This window comes from Diadema antillarum, unplaced genomic scaffold, assembly GCF_040938485.1.
Source record: "Diadema antillarum isolate AM-2024a unplaced genomic scaffold, OU_Dant_1.0 seq00001990_RagTag, whole genome shotgun sequence".
Taxonomy (NCBI): Eukaryota; Metazoa; Echinodermata; class Echinoidea; order Diadematoida; family Diadematidae; genus Diadema; species Diadema antillarum.
The window spans coordinates 50,804-68,311 of record NW_027272646.1 but is presented as its reverse complement, the minus strand read 5'-3'; the positions used below and the strand labels follow the sequence as shown (position 1 = coordinate 68,311).

Here is a 17,508-nt window from a genome sequence, read left to right as displayed (position 1 = left end):
CTCGTGACGATGGAATCTATACTGAGCGGAAGCTAAATTGCACACATACATACTGTACGGCAATTCTCCAACCTGGGGTTCATTGTGTGATGTGTATCACTAGTTATTTGCTGCATGGGACTGGAAATTCTGACGCCAGAGAAGGGAGGAAAGCTGAAACACATCTTCGCTTAGATGTGATCAAATAGTCACATTATGCCATTTCCTCAGTGGAAACTCTGCAAGTGTGCTATATAGATAATGTATTTATACATGCAATGTTGATGATATAGTTCAAAGGATAAACAAGATGTATATCGCCTGCTAACTCCAATAATATTTAACGTTTGATTAAAAGATAAAAGCTTTGTAGATGAATGGTTCATTTTGTTCAGAGCAATGGCTCTACAATGTGTCTAGGTGGCAGTCAGTTTCCCAGAGTAAGTTTTACAAGATTTTGACAGAACAATAAGCAAGCAAATGGCAACTACATTGTACAGCAACAACAACAAAGCAAACAAACAAAACATGCTGGCAAAGCATTCAGGATGCTACAAACACACTTTCCAGCCTTTTCCATCTGTGTTTGCAATTGCCTCAACTGTTCTAGATGAAAGCCTTTGTGAGGTCAACCCAGTAAATGAGAAAGATATTTCCTGTGTTATGCCCCACTCTCTGACGAATTAAAGAATTAAAGTTATTTTCAATATCATCTCATTTTCTTCATGCAGATCGGCCTATCAGGGTATATGCAGATGGTATATTCGACTTATTCCATGCTGGCCATGCGAGAGCGTTGATGCAAGCCAAAAATGTCTTCCCCAATGTGTATTTATTGGTTGGAGGTAAGTTCTTCCATCGTTTCTCATTTTTTATTTCCTTTTGCTTTGAATTCTGGAGAATTTAAACATATCAAAATTAGGATAAACCACGTTCAGCAATTTTTCAGACTCGTGAGTGGATGTGTCATGTATCTGTTTGAGAATGTATGTGTACACAGTCATAATATGAGGGGGTCTCTTTTTATACTCTGTTGTACATTATGTTGTCAATCATTTGCTATCTTACAATAGAACTCTGTATATATGTCAGGAAAATGATGCACCTGAGGTAACAACTTTGTTCCTTAGTCCAATTAAAAATAAAAGTCCTGCATTTTTATCATTTTTTCTGCTTTAATCACAAAGTGTCCAATATTGCAACTGATTGACAAATTGCCCTACATTAACGTAAATAAGCACTGAATTGATCAGTGTTTTAGTAGTAGCCATGATAAAAATCATGAGTGTACGTACTTGAGCAGTATTCAAACCTATGACCTCCTGATCTCCAGACAGGCGTCATCTCCACTACACCACCGAGCTTCTGCTCAAGAGCAAGTGTTGGTTTTAATCCTTATAGCATGCAGCAGGCACTGCGTAATGTACATTGACGTAAATCAGGAGGTCGTAGGTTCGAATGCTGCTCGAGTATATACGCCCATGATTTTTATTATGGCTACTACTAAAACACTGATCAATTAAGTGCTTATTTATGTCGATGTAGGGCAATTTGTCAATCAGTTGCAATGAAAACATCTCGACGGAAGAATTTAATGAATTTGAATAAAGTGTCCAATATGTTGAATAGAATATATGTCTCAAGGACCCCTTAATTCAGATTTCCACTGTAAAATCAAAGAGAAATATAAAGAGTCAAATCTAATATCAGATATCAATGCAAATCAAGTGTGAAATCATGTAATATCACGTGTTTCATCATCTCTTCCCTTCACGTTCCCTCCAGTGTCCAATGATGAGATGACGCACTCCCTCAAGGGCAACACAGTTCTGAATGAGTGGGAGAGGTACGAGGCGGTCAGGCACAACCGGTACGTGGACGAGATCGTACGGGACCCGCCCTGGGTGGTCACGCCAGAGTTCCTCGAAAAGCACAAGGTGATCTTTGGCAGAAAAAGCAATGAACATGACAATATCATCGTTCTTTTATCTTTCTCTGAGACCATATTGAGAAATCCTCTATGGTAGTAATGATAGTGCTGCATGTAGTCAGTGCGATGAGGAATGTGGTTGGATAATAACACAAACAAGTGGTAGAAGAAGAGGGCAAAGAAGAGGAGGAAGAGGAAGGGATATAAGAGAAGGAGGAAGGGCAGGACTTAGCAGAGGGGGAAGGGAAGATGGAGGAGGAAGTGATGGAGGAGGAAGAGAAGGAAGGAGGGCTAGAGAAATGAAAGAGAAGGATGAAATGAAGATGTGATTACAGGAGAGATGAAGGAGAAGGGGAGTTGAAGGAGGAGAAAGGGCTGGAAAGATGGAGGAAGAGGAGGAGTAGGAGGAGGAAGGGCTAGAGAAGTGGAGGAGAAAGAGGAGGAAATAAAGGAGGAAGAGTTGATGATGAAAGGGCTGGAGAGATGGAGGAGGTGAAGGAGGAGGAAGAGGAGTAAGGATAGGAGAGATGAAAGAGGAGGAAGAGGAGTAAGGATAGGAGAGATGAAGGAGGAGCAGGAGGAAGAAGTAAAGGAGGAGGAATAGAAGAAGGAAGGGCTGGAGAAATGGAGTAGGAAGTGAATAAGGAAGAAGGAGAAGTGAGGAGGAGGCTGAGGAAGAAGGGAATGTGGAGAGGATGTGGAGGAGGTTGAGGAGAATGAAGGAGACGGATAGGAGAAGGACAAAGGGAAGAAGAGTAAGAAAAAGAAGAGAAAGGAGAGGAGTCGAAAAAGTATGATAAGAGAAGAGCAGTGGAGAAGAGAAGGGAGGAAATGGGATGGAGTACGAGCAGCAAAAGAGAAAGGGGGAAGGACTCCTATGTGTGACATCACTTCATTTTATGAACTGTATATTTGGGTTGTTTTGGTTTTTTTATGCCTCCGCCACGAAGTGGTGCCGGAGGCATTATGTTTTCGGGTTGGCCGTCCGTCCGTTCGTCCGTCCTTCCGTCCGTCCGTCCGTCCGTCCGTCCGTCCTTCCGTCCGTCTGTCCGTCTTTCCGTCCGTCCGTAATGAATTTTGTGGACAAGGTAACTATCAAAAGCTGTTGAGGTATCCTAATGAAACTTGGCATGTATGTGTATTAGGGGGTGAAGTTGTGCCTATCAACTTTTTGGTGCACGTGCTCAAGGTCAAAGGTCAAAAGGTCAAGGTCAAATACATAAAATTTCACTATTTCCACCATATCTATGCAATGCCTGAAGATATTTTCTTGTAACTTAGTGTATGCATGTATTACCCAACTTAGATTCTCTGGTGAAAGTTTGGGTCATGAGGTCAAAGGTCAAAGGTCAAAAGGTCGAGTAAAAGTATTAAAACTTCTTTTTTTTCTCTGTAAATTGGAAAATTGTTCAAGGTATCTTCATGGAACATAGTATATATACATGTACTGACTGGCAGTGATTATCTAGAGAATGTAGGGTTCATGGGTCAAAGGTCAGGGGTCAAAGGTCAAGTGCAACACTTCAAAATTTTACTATTTCCCTCATGTTCATGCAATGCCAGCAGGATTAGTATTTTTTTTTTACACTTGGTGTATGCATGTGTAACCTAATAGAAATTCTCTGGAGAGTTTTTTTTTTTCTTTTTCTTTTTTATTGCCTCAAAGGTCAAAAGGTCAAAGATCAAGTGAAAGTGCTGAACTAACTTTTTCCTCCATATCTCAGAAGTGGCTCAATTTATCGGGAAACTTACTGCATATCTATGCATGTTCTACGTGAAAGTCATTATCTTATGAATTTTAGGGTCAAAGGCCAGATGAACATGGTAACAATTTACTATTCAGTACAGAAATTGCACTTTTTCTCCATACCGGTACCATGAAAATTACTCAATGCATAAATGTATGAATGGGTCAAAGTCAAGTTAAAGTCCTTAAATCCCCAAATACATGCTCTCCTATTCATCCAATTAAACCAAGGTCAAGGAAGGTGAACATTCAACACATTTGTGACGAACTTGTCATTTCAATATTTTGCCAGTTTTGTGAAAATGTAATCACACATTGTCCACATGTACTATCTAGACCTATTAGGAGAATCATGCATTATGGCGGAGGCATAACAGTCGCCATAGCGACATTTCTAGTTTCTTTTTTGGTTTCCATCCTTTTCAACAAGTGATAGAACAAGTGCAATGATTGATTGTGAATGCTCATGAAAACTTTCTGCAGATTGACTTTGTTGCCCACGATGACTTGCCTTATGGATCTGCTGGCTCAGACGATATCTACAAGGACATTAAGGCGGCCGGAAAGTTTGTAGCCACACAGAGGACGGAGGGCATCTCGACCTCAGACATCATTGCAAGACTCGTCCGAGACTACGACGTCTATGTTAGGCGCAACTTGTCCAGGGGCTACTCTGCCAAAGATTTGAACATCAGTCTGTTTAATGTGAGTGTTCTTGATGGTAAAGGTGAAATGCAAGCTGCCTTTATGTCTTACCGTATTTGCTGGCAACTGTCAACTATTGTGTAATGCATGAAGGGCAAGTTATTGTATTGCAATCACCGCTACAGCTATGCAAATTTTCTTTGTTGCACTGCACTTTGCATTGAAGGCTTTCTTTAATTCTCCCCAAAATAGGCATGGAAACAATAGCGAAAAATGACAAAAAAAAAACCCAAGTTGTTTTCACTTAACATAGCATTGTCTGTAAGATTGATTAATTCATAAGATAATATCAAGTTGCTTACTGTAAAAGTGGAAATTTTCGCGGTGTTGCAATTTTCGCGCATTTCGCGCAACCAGAAACTTGCGCGAAAATAAAAGCACGCGAATATTTTTGCTTGCCATATGCTCCTGTGCGTGATGTCTTGATTCTGCGGAATTAAAAACACGCGAAACTCTTCTTACCCGGCGAAGCGCGAAAAATTAGTCGCGCGAAAATATCCACTTTTACAGTATTGGCACATTGCATAGTGCTAAACATCATTATGTATGTTGGTTATTGGAAAGTGTGGTAAATGTCTGGGTTGGAAAGACCATGATGTCTTTGTGCTGGTGCATAGGCCTTACCCCAGGTTTACTGATGACTTTCTGTTCAAAATAGTGTAGTAGTCCTCAGATTATATTGAAATAGAAATACAGTTGATATGTACATGATATAAACAGACTTGTTGACATAAAGCAGTATTTTCAATCAATCTGTATAATGCCAAACAAATATGCATCTCTATTAGTGTACTAACAAGACAATTGCAGGCAGGTATGTGTGTTCTGATTGGAAAGATCCCTCGCGCTGTATATTTTCAATCTCTTGGACCATGACAAGGACTGACTTCGTTGGTTTCTTCTCTTTTGAACAGGAGACCAAGTTCAAAGTTCAGGATCGGGTCAACAAGGTCAGGCAGCGGGTGCGCAGGGTCGAGCGGCGGTCGAAGGAGTTCGTCCACCGGATCGAGGACAGGAGCATCAACTTTCTGCAGAAGTGGGAAGAGAAGTCGCGGGAGATGGTCGGCAGCTTCCTCGACCTCTTCGGACAAAACGGACCCCTGGTGAGCGGACTCTTCTGAGCTCTATGCGGCTCATTTATCCCGTAGAGGGAGACTCTACTTCCTGGGAAAAACCTGAGATGCCAATTGTTACTGTTTGGCACTATTTTGCACAATTTAACATCAAGAACATTTCTGTTTTCATGGAATATAGGGTTTACCCTTATTGTATTACTACCCATGTCTAATCCAGGAAAGGTGAAAATACTGTTTTTTCACCAAAAATATATCTTTTCATCCCTCAGAATACTGCAATACTGTTAACCCGTTGAGGACGAGTCACGAGTATTCTCGGGGAGGTGTATATGGGAAATACGTGTTACAGCAAAATCAGTCCGTTCTCAATGGGTTAACAAGGTTGGCATCCCTGAAAAACCATAACCAAACATGCAGGCAGGAGAAGGTCCTGTACAACAACAACAAAAAAATCCAAGACCCAACAACAAAGAATTTGGTTCAAAAATTTTCTGGAGAAATTTGCTACGGTTCTCATATTTTTATGAAACAGTCCTTAACCTGTTGAGGACGAGTCCCCAGTATATTTGCGCAGGGGTCTATGGGAAATGCGTGTTGTAGCAAAATCAGCCCGTTCACAACGGGTCAATCTCTGCGCGGAGTAGACCCTCCTAGAGGTGTGTGTCATAACTTGTAGGGAACATTTCAGGGATGTTGCTTTATTGTCTGTTTTCAATGTGCATTACCCCCTCCCCCCAAAAGAATATGATCTTTTAGAACTCTTTAATGAGAGATAACTTTGCCACAAAATTGCTTCAAACCAGCAATCTATTAGAATGTATGCCAGAATGAAAAATTTTGGGTGAACGTATGTAATGCTGGACAGAAATCTATGTTCTAGATATGAAGGTCAAGTTATGAATGCTCTTTGAAACTATGTTGTTTTACAACGGAATGGACTTATTATGATGAGAGAAGATATCAGCTCCAAAATTTGATTGAATATTGAGTTTTATAGCATTTCTGGACTTAGTGTGTAATGTATGTAACATGGACAGACCAACCTGATGCATTTTGGTTTCATCTGAGGTTTATAATCTTTTCATATCTTTTATGAATTAATTTTTTTTTTAAATCCTGGTATCTGCCCTTTATCTTTTATTATATATCCATAGCATGCACTTCTTTCCTCCTTATTGCATATTGGCAAAGCTGTAACCAATCCTGTATGAATGAACTTTTAGGAGCTTTGATTCAAGGATTGTATGACATGCTCCCCGTCTTTCCTCCCCGTCCCGCCAGAATCGAATGTTTCAGGACGGGAAGCGCACCCTCCAGAACGCCATCTCACCGCCCAGCAGCCCAAAGGCCGGGAGCCCCGGGGCCTCATACTGGGATGAGTTCGACGACGACTACGAAGACGACAGTGAGGATGACCGCGACGTCGATGATGGAGATGAGGACGAGCGGGATGGAGAGGAAGAGGAAGAGGAAGAGGAGGAGGAGAAGCAGGAGGAGGATGTGGAGAGAGGGGCAACCGCCCGTGACAGGGAAGACCGGCATGTTGCAGCAGCAGAGGAAGGTCGCTATGGCAACCAGCAGTCAGATACTCCCTCCAATGGCCTGGCTGCTGGTGGAGTATGAATGGATGCACGAGGGCGGCATTCTCTTTCCCTATTAAATAACGGAAGTAGAATGTACAGACTGTGTGCACCCATCATAATCGGACAATGAAAACAACAATGAAGACGATTGATGGAGACATTTTAATGTTGTGATTACAGGATGTAAACCAAGCAAGGAATTTTACTTGGAGAGGAGGTCAGATAGCTTAGGTTTCAGATGCTACAACGATTACCAAGTCTTATCCTGGAAGATCAGACTAATGGTCCAGACTGAATATTTAGAGAAGAGGCATCAATATGATTAGATCGCCCAAGAGTATTTGCTACAATATATCTCCATTGGATGGTTTTATTGATGTGGAATCTGAAGAATTAAAATGTTCATAATCCTGTCAGAAGTATAATGGCTTCGATTAGAGAATAAGATGGAAGGCAGTATTGAATTCCACTTCTTTTTCTATGTCGTATAGGAAAGAGTATCAGATGTGCCATGAATTCAATGAGAGGATTCTTAAATCGAGATAGAGATGAAAACTGAACTTTCATAATTTTCTGGTTATGACCCACATCCTATTATCTCTTTCTATCTTGCTCTCACTAGCTTTCAACAAAAATTGCCAACCACAGAAAAAATTATGAGTGTACCACACATACTAGTAATACAAAGGCTTGTTGAACTTTTGTGTGCATTTTACTTTCGCGAATCTGTGCTCTTCGCGAAATTCGTAGAAGTTCATGCACGCAAACGTTTTCTGTAAACTGGATATCCTTGTGTGAGAAAATGTGCAGAGGGTGTAGGGAGGGGAGGTGTAGTAAAGCAAAGTCACTAACATTATGTGCCCTCATTGAGGATCAATTTGAAGGGAGAGTCCATTCTGCATTCAAGTTGCATTTAGCAAGAAAAGGGAGGTTAGACATACAGAACTGTAAATGCTTCATCGAAATTGGACCAAATGGGAATGTTTTTGTGCTTTTGAAGTTTTACCTATTCTGTTGTGGGAAAATGATGTGAAACTTTGAAATCCTACAACGTTCCTATTTCAGTTGCAACTTGATTGAATATTCACTGTTCTTTTTGTTTAATTGAAATCCATGGGCCCGAATTCAAAAAGGTGGTACAATTGAAACCATGGTTTAAACCATGGACAATTTGTATGGAGCGCCAAATGTCCCATGGCCTACTTATGAAATCAGTCATTTCGTCGATGAAATGAACATTTCATTAATGTCAACGAAATATCATTTCGTTACAAAATGGTCATTTCATAACAAAATAGGCCATGCGACACTTGGTGCTCCATACAAATGTTTTATAGCAGTTATTGACAGATCTTCATTGCAAAATTGGTGTATACACAAATACCTGACGGTACTCTTGGATAATGCACAAGAATGAAGGGGGATTTGATCCAAACTTAACATTGCTCCTAAGCACTCGGTCCTCAAATTTTCATTCAGTGTGTGAAAGTAGTTTTCGAATGAATATACTTCACTCTCTGGCCCGTATTCTACTGTAGACCAAGGTTTAAACCTATTTTAGACTCACCTATGGTTTAGCTAGACCTGAGGTTTAATTTTGTATTCTGCTAGCTAGGTTTAGTTAAACCCAAGTCTATTTCGGGTTTAGATTAAACCCGAAATAGTCTTGGGTCAAGCCACCATGGTGCCCTCTATGGAAGAAGAAATTCTCCCTCTCTGAGTACTTTCCTCCCCACAAATCCTCTTCAATTTATTATTGGCAGTGTATCAGCCACATGAGCGTGACTTTCTTGGATTTTGAATGGTTTTTACGTGTATTTATGTCGAATAAGGGCATGCTGTACTTTTGCTTGCGACGACTCGTGAAGCACTGTACATTACTGTACAGTTTGTGTACGTGTGCGACGCACATCACAGGATACATGGTAAGCGTACTGTACTATAGCGTAGCGCTATTATATTCCTGGCTAGCTAGCTTTGAATGCTCAGTTTATACCAGCAGAGTCATCGCGCCGCGCCGGCCGGCGACACGGTTGCTGTGTGCGCTGGATGGGACATGGCTTTTTAGGTCGATTGAATCGTGAATAATTCGGAATGGATTGGCGATTGATCAAACCAGGACTTTGAGGTAGGAAATTGAATAAAAGCTTTTCTCTTAAGATTGTCAGTTAATAGGAATGGAAACCATTCTGAAATTTAGAAATAGATCTAGGCCTATATCAACCCTGTCTCGATAATCAACAATTGTTAGAAGTAGATTTTACCTACCGACGGGACCGTACCACACTAACCTAACTTTTAATAGATCTAACGTTAGTCCTAACGTTACAATAATGTACTCTAGCTATTCGAATAGGTTCTAGTTACTAACGTTAGTAGGACCCTACTCCTAACACCGTTAGTAGTAACGTTTAATAGTCCTACGATCTAGGTTCTCGATCTAATAATGTTAGTCTATCTATGCCAAATCGACCTCGTCTGCAGGCTCTACCCTCTACTAGTCCTACATTGAGTTCTTGGTCTAGTCTTCAGGTTATTTTCATGTTTAAGTCTAGACTATTAACGTATTAGTACATGTAATACTAGGTAGTAGTAGTATTTGTAACATTTAGATCTCGAGTCTCTTCTAACTTGTACCTAACTTGTACAAGTACCGTGGATCTAGTACGTAGTAGGCGTATCTTGTGTGTACACGCGTGTGGCCGGCAAGCTAGCTGCAGTGTTTCCAGCCAGCCACTCGTTTTGTGCCATTTTGGCATTGATCTGTGTGCTGGTACCCTTACCAGTCATCGTTAGACTCGATTTAAACTCGAAATAAACCTCCTCCTGGGTAGGTTTAATTTAAACCCAATTTAGACCACAGCTGGACTTAGTAGAATACAAATTAAACCTGGGTTTAAACCTGGGTCTAAACTGGTGGTTTAAACCCAGGTTTAAACCCAAAAAACCCACTTTAGACCCAAGCGTGGGTTTAAACTCGGGTCTAAGTTTTTAGCAGAATACGGGCCTCTGAGTCTGGTATATATAGGCGATATAAACTGTAGTGGTGATACAGTGCGTACATAAATTTGCTCCCAAATTGCCTTATTGTGTGATCTGTCAGGATTTATCGTTTATTTTATGTGAAAGGTTGCAGTAATAACATGTCACATAGGTGTTTCCTTTCACCTGTGTTTTGTTACAGTTTGTTGACATGTATAACGTGAACGCTTGTTTGTATTTTGTGTGTAAGTGTGTGTAGAGGGTCACAGATTTGCCGTTTGTGTTTGGCGCTCCATCGAAAAGCTTCTGCAATTCTTTCTGATAATGCAAGCATCCATGTGTTTAAGTTCTGCATTATGTGGATTTAACCATTGTTATCAGAATTTTAGTTGTTATATATTTCATAATGCGATGTTTGTACTGTATTGAATTAATACTTTGATGATGATTTTCTCCAGCATTCTTTATCAGGGTTAGTGTTCATTGTAGTGGCTGAGTTTCCAACATATGTCACATTCAAATTCCTGAAATTCTTCTGTCGAGATGTTTTCATTGCAACTGATTGACAAATTGTCGTACATGGACGTAATTAAGCACTGAATTTAATTTATGTTGATGTAGGGCAATTGTCAATCAGTTGGAGTGAAAACATCTTGACGGAAGAATTTCATGAATTTGAATAATCACGCAGTACCCGCCGCATGCTATAAGGGTTAGAACCAACACTTGCTGTCAGGGGAAAGCTCTGTGGTGTAGTGGAGATGACGCCTGTCCGGTGATCAGGAGGTCGTAGGTTCGAATCCTGCTCGAGTATGTACGCCCATGATTTTTTTATCATGGCTACTACTAAAACACTGATCAATTCAGTGCTTATTTACGTCGATGTAGGGCAATTTGTCAATCAGTTGCAATGAAAACATCTCGACGGAAGAAATTTCATGAATTTGAATAACAAAGCAGTACCCGCTGCATGCTATAAGGATTAGAACCAACAATTGCTTTCGGGCGAAAGCTCGGTGGTCTAGTGGAGATGACGCCTGTCTGGAGATCAGGAGATCGTAGGTTCGAATCCTGCAGGAGTATGTATGCCCATGATTTTTTATGATAGCTACTACTGAAACACTGATCAATTCAGTGCTTATTTACGTCGATGTAGGGCAATTTGTCGATCAGTTGCGATATGCCACATTATAATTCATTATGCCATATTGGTATTGTAGTGAAGACTTTAAGCAATGAAATGAGATCATTTTCTCACCATTTGTCAGTAAAAGCCAGAATTTCAATATTAACTGCTGAGTTTCCACCCTGGGGAAGTGCCCTCAAGTCCCAGAACAGGATGTGAGATAAGACAATCATTTTTTTTTTTTTTTTGTGACGTTTGAAATATTTTCATTAATTTTGTTTCAAATTGTCTTGCGGAAATATCTCTCGATATTGTTATTTTTATGCCTCCGCCACGAAGTGGTGCCGGAGGCATTATGTTTTCGGGTTGTCCGTCCGTCCGTCCTTCCGTCCGTCCGTCCTTCCGTCCGTCCGTCCGTCCTTCCGTCCGTCCGTAATGAATTTTGTGGACAAGGTAACTATCAAAACCTGTTGAGGTATCCTAATGAAACTTGGCATGTATGTGTATTAGGGGGTGAAGTTGTGCCTATCAACTTTTGGGTGCACATGCTCAAGGTCAAAGGTCAAAAGGTCAAGGTCAAATACATAAAATTTCACTATTTCCACCATATCTATTGAATGCATGAAGATATTTTCTTGAAACTTAGTGTATACATGTATTACCCAATTGAGATTCTCTGGTGAAAGTTTGGGTTATGAGGTCAAAGGTCAAAGGTCAAAAGGTCAGGGTCAAATACATAAAATTTCACTATTTCCACCATATCTATTGAATGCCTGAAGATATTTTCTTGAAACTTAATGTATACATGTATTACCCAATTAAGATTCTCTGGTGAAAGTTTGGGTCATGAAGTCAATGGTCAAAGGTCAAAAGGTCAAGTAAAAATATTAAAACTTCTTTTTTGTTCTCCGTACCTTGGAAAATTGTTCAAGGTATCTTCATGGAACATAGTATATACATGTACTGACTGGAAGTGATTATCTAGAGAATGTAGGGTTCATGGGGTCAAAGGTCAGGGGTCAAAGGTCAAGCGCAACACTTCAAAATTTTACTATTTCCCTCATATTTATGCAATGCCAGCAGGGTTATTTTTTTTTTACACATGGTGTATGCATGTGTAACCTAATAGAAATTCTCTGGAAAGTTTTTTTTTCCTTCTTTTTTTGCATCAAAGGTCAAAAGGTCAAAGATCAATTGAAAGTGCTGAACTAACTTTTTCCTCCATATCTCGGAAGTGGCTCAAGTTTCTTGAAACTTCGTACATATTATGTATGTTCTACCTGAAAGTGATTATCTTATGAATTTTAGGGTCAAGGGCCAGATGAAAATGGTAACAATTTACTATTCAATTCAGAAATTGCACTTTTTCTCCACACCTGTACCTTGAAAATTACTCAATGCCTAAATGTATGAATGGGTCAAAGTCAAGTTAAAGTCCTTAAATCCCTAGATACATGCTCTCCTATTCATCCAATTAAACCTAGGTCAAGGAAGGTGAACATTCAACACATTTGTGACAAACTTGTCATTTCAATATTTTGCCAATTTTGTGAAAATGTAATCACACATTGTCCACATGTACTATCCAGACCTATTGGGAAAATCATGCATTATGGCGGAGGCATACCAGTCGCCAAAGCGACATTTCTAGTTTAAATGTTTATTTCTTTCTGTTCTGTAACCTTCTTCGAAGCTTTACATTTTTTGATTACAGGAAATCTCGCTCTCTTTCTCTCTCTTGAATCACTTGTGATAACACATGCTGACAAATTTACAGAGAATACTTTACCAGTAATCTATATGCCCTTTCCACATTATTATTTCTTTGTCCAACCTACCATAGTCCCTGTTGTCATACACACAGAGTAAGGCAAGAAGTGCCAAGGAAAAATATAAAGAGAGAGAGAGCACTTTGTAAAAGTGAAAAGCTTTTCTTTTTAACCCTTTTTTGGTGTGTGTTGATCAAAATTTACTTCCATTTCTGTTGTAGTGAAGCAAAGAGAGGAGCATGTAGCATCCATGTTGCTTGAAAGTCAGTGGTTGATGTGCTGCAGGTGTATAATATATTGAAAAAGACAATGTTGAAAATTGTAAAGCACAAATTTGTGGTCGGGAAAGATTGTTATATAGTGATATGTTTGATTGCATCCATGCATGTAAAAGGATATGGATGGAATTGGTTGATCAGCATGTGCGCGCCTGTAAAATGGCGACTGGCTGGAATGCTCCCCAGGGAGCACTGTGTAGGTTGGAAATAATGTATCCAGTGACTGGGGTAATGATAGTCTATAAAGCGCGTTGAGATTCTTAACAAGTGTGAAATGCGCTATATAAAAACTAGCTATTATTATTATTATCATTATTTTGACATGCTCTAAACCAGCAGAGCGTTACAAATGATAAGAGATTCACATAGAAAAAAAAAATCCATGTAAGTCATTGTTTCTTCCTGTATTCTTGACAATGTCAAGCTTTCTTTGTTTTCCTTGCAGTTTTTGAGGCAGTGTCCCTTTTAGACTATCAGCACTACTTAGTCTGCAACTCCAGGTTGTTTTTAATGGCAACAGACATCAAAGTATATGCCTGTATCTGTGTTCTACTTCCGAAGAATTTTATCATTTGTAGAGTGCCCAAAGAAACTGTGTATAAAGACGACATGCAATACAAGTATTTAGACTGATACAATTGTAATTATTTATTTGGCCATATTACTCTGATGACTAATTGCAATGTACACTGTTATACTGTGATCTAACAAGCATTTCCCTTTCATAAGGACCAGTAGTAATGACTTTTTCTTGATTTCACAATGCATAGCAGGGATTTCTTTTATGCCACTATAAAGGCGCAACTTTGACGAGGATAACATGGGTACTATCCTTGAAAGCGTTCTAGTATGTTTTACTAGGTCTAACTGTGGAGATATATTTATATTTTTTGGTGTTGTGGTTCTTTTGATGAAAGAATGGGATCACTTTAAATGTGGTCATCATAATTTTATCTCTGAAGAACAGGCATTTGGTCAGTGCCAGCTGCAATGTGGAAACGCCCACCAAATTTTGTCTTGTTCTTAGATCACACTTTTTGTCGATACTCTTTCTTGATTGCTTCAATGTCAATGATATTTGCCATATTCCCGTGGAGAAATGATTCATGTAGCAGTGAGTGCATGCATATTTACTGTCTTAAAGAAAAGTATTGGAGGTAATGATGAAGTTTGTTGTCTGTGACAATGATCGATCCAAGCAGAGCATTAATACATTGTACTCTATCCCCACCAATTCCACTTTGCACATATTGATAGGCAAGTACAGGGTCAGTTTACGCCACCAAATATTAGATGTAGAGCATCAAAGATTGAGAATGGGGAAATTCATCTTTCACTTGCTGGGCTCTTGTGCCCTATCAACTCTTGACAATCGCAAGTTGTCAGATGTGACGGCTCCAGATTGCATTGGCAGCACTTCCCTTTGCCTCAAATGTTTTCCCCATTGGAGAACACTTGGTAGGCGACTGCAGATTATTTGCTAAGAGCGCCGCTTATTTTAGTACAGTATAATGTTTGTGTATTTATGTGCTCTCCTGTGAAAGCAAGAAATATTACATGATTTCTTATGCCAACGCCATATACTCCAGTAGTTTCTACTTTTACAGCCTAGAAAAAACTCATCCACAAAATGTATTGATTTACGTGTATGGATGTGTACCCACATGGGCAAAGCTTTAATTCTATCAAAAAGATGTCAATATTTATGTCACAAAATTATAACATGCACTGGGTGAATATATTTTTCATAGATGTAACCCATTCATGTAGATTTCTTCCTTCTTTTTAATGAATTGGAAATTTTGCTGTATGTTGTAATTTTAGGCTCTCTCTAAGAGATACGTGTGTTCAGACAAAAGTTTTAAGAGATTGTGACCAGACCTACTTTAAAAGTTGCATTTACGGAGGAAAATCTCAATCTTACTGTGATACATATTTCTTGTCCTTTGTAGAAACGCATGATATTGGATTTATGTCTAATTTTGTTCGCAGTGCCAATGATATGGCTATGGAGAACATTTTGAAGGAGTGGCTGTGATAGCCACAGTATGTGTCCAACATTCTTTCAGTCTAATATGCAGAATACTTTGCAAAGTTTGTGTGTGTGTGTAAATCATAGTGATATGCACAGGATGATTAGCACATTACATAATCACTCTCTATTGGCCAAATTTCTTACACTGTATATCTTTAAGAAGCATCATTTGAGTGATTCTGCTATTCAGGATGTATTTTTTCCCCAAAAGTTGAGAAAATATTTTTTCCTCCTGTTTTTCCATCATCTCTTATGCTGTGAATATGTCTTGTTGATAATGTCAATTCATGCCACAAACGTTAAAAGCCACGATACTGAGAATTAAAATTGACAATATCAGTATTGATCAAATACATGTACCAATGCAATAAGGCTTCTGTCAGTGTTGTATCGTGTGAGAGAAGCCATGTGGTTGTAAACCTGTGGAGCTGTATTGTGTTATGTGTGATTTGCATCATTGTATGAGTGGATTATTGAATGGGGGAGGGGGCGGGGCTTGGGGAAGACACCCACACATTCCCTATACCCATTATTTGTTGCTTTTAAGTTGATATTATATGAGAAAATCCAAACAGTTTGCAAGTGTAAACCGTGATGGATATTCATTTGCAGACATTGTAACAGAGCATAGTATATTCTGATTATGAGGTTGTTAAGTACCAAATGACAGTCAGTGATTGGTTAAACATGAAGAGATTCATTGTAAAATGGGCTAAAAGCCATTTTTAATCATTTTTAAGTAAGTCCATCATCAGATAGGATAATGCATTAAAAAAAAACCAACTCTCCAGCGATACCTCACTTGTATCATAGCAAGGAATATATTACACTGTGTGTGTATATATATATATATATATATATATATATATATATATATATATATATATATATATATATATATATATTATGATCAAAGGTATTCCATCTGTTGTCATTATTTCATTTTTTAGTAGCTTTGATTGTGAATATTTCAGCTTATGATGAATGGAGTTAGAATGTTTTTTGATAAAACTCTTCACATGATTTCATGAAAGTACTTAGTAGTGCTTTTTGTCATGTTTGCTCATGGGTAGATTTGTGTGGTCATGTTCTTTGATGTAAGAACGATGCATACAAACAAAACGGGATAATATACCACAATATGTAACAATGATTTTTTTTTAACTGCAAAGAAACAAATTCATTCTTACCCACAATTTTTCAGTCACTACTTCAGGCTTAGCAGGGTTTTCACAAGGTTTATCCTTTGATAATCAAAGATATTCCCACTGCAGTGATTGTAAGAGTAGCAAGCAGAGGGTCTTTGTAAGAGACTAATTAAAGGAGACCTCCGGATGATTTCAGAATTTTACAAATGAACAACTATAACTTAGTTATACTTAGTACAGAATTTCAGAATTAGTAGTGACTGGGATGAGGAATAGGAGTGTTTTCAAAATTTATAACAAATTGCAATAAACAAGGATGACGACATGGCAGCCTCACAACAAGAATGCATGAGTTCGGGCTCAAGGAAGCAGAACAAAAGAAGAAAGCATGCATAAATTCTGCACAGGTGAACTTGTTAAGCACGTGGTATTGTAATGAAATTACATTGTTACATTTCTGAAATATGTGAGGCTTCTAAGTCATCATCTTTGTTCAGTTTAATTTGTTGTAGGTTTTTCAGGGTATTGATTTCTCTGCTCAAGGACCACAATAAATTCAACAAATCTTTGCATGGAGCTGTTGATTTATGTACTACAGGATGTGAAATTTTGAAAATCGTCTGCAATGCCCTTTTAAGCCACCAAACAAGAGTCAAGACCCAGTGAGAGAACTTTATTTGGAGATCCGTCCAAAATCCTCAACTCTTAGCCGTCACTACCATCAAGAAATTGGCTATAGACTATGTTACTTCTGCTTGTTTCTTTAATTCCGTACAAAACATTTTCCTGATAGGAGTAAACAGCATCGATCGTGCATTGCAGATCTATTATGACAAATTGCTTGTACGACCAGATCACATTTGTTTTCTTCCGATTATGCTGTATGCCTTATTACTTTGTTACCCTGCATCACAAAACCATCACCACCACCACCACCACCACAAAAAAAAAAAAAAGAAGAATCGCCGAGCGTTGACTTTAGGCTTATTATGAAAGAGTAGACTCTTAAGATTTAAGATGACATACACAGTATGCTTCAATACAAAGGGACTTGCTAAACTGATGTAAATAATGGAAAATAAGTACTAATAAGTAACACTCTGGGAAAGTGTGTACTGACAAAAGAGGCCTTGAAGTTTAGGGTCTAGTC

The 17,508-nt window shown here is 38.9% G+C and overlaps 1 protein-coding gene across 1 annotated transcript in view; it reads left to right on the top strand.

Moving 5' to 3' along the window:
• LOC139713507 (choline-phosphate cytidylyltransferase A-like) overlaps positions 1-7,324 on the top strand; it is a 36,111-nt gene extending 28,787 nt beyond the window's left edge. The window contains exons 4-8 of the mRNA XM_071625234.1: positions 711-824; positions 1,765-1,916; positions 4,140-4,361; positions 5,276-5,464; positions 6,719-7,324. Coding sequence (XP_071481335.1) covers positions 711-824; positions 1,765-1,916; positions 4,140-4,361; positions 5,276-5,464; positions 6,719-7,060 — 1,019 coding nt within the window. The 3' untranslated portion in view covers positions 7,061-7,324. The remainder of the gene's footprint in view (positions 1-710; positions 825-1,764; positions 1,917-4,139; positions 4,362-5,275; positions 5,465-6,718) is intronic.
• The last annotated feature ends 10,184 nt before the right edge of the window (positions 7,325-17,508 follow it).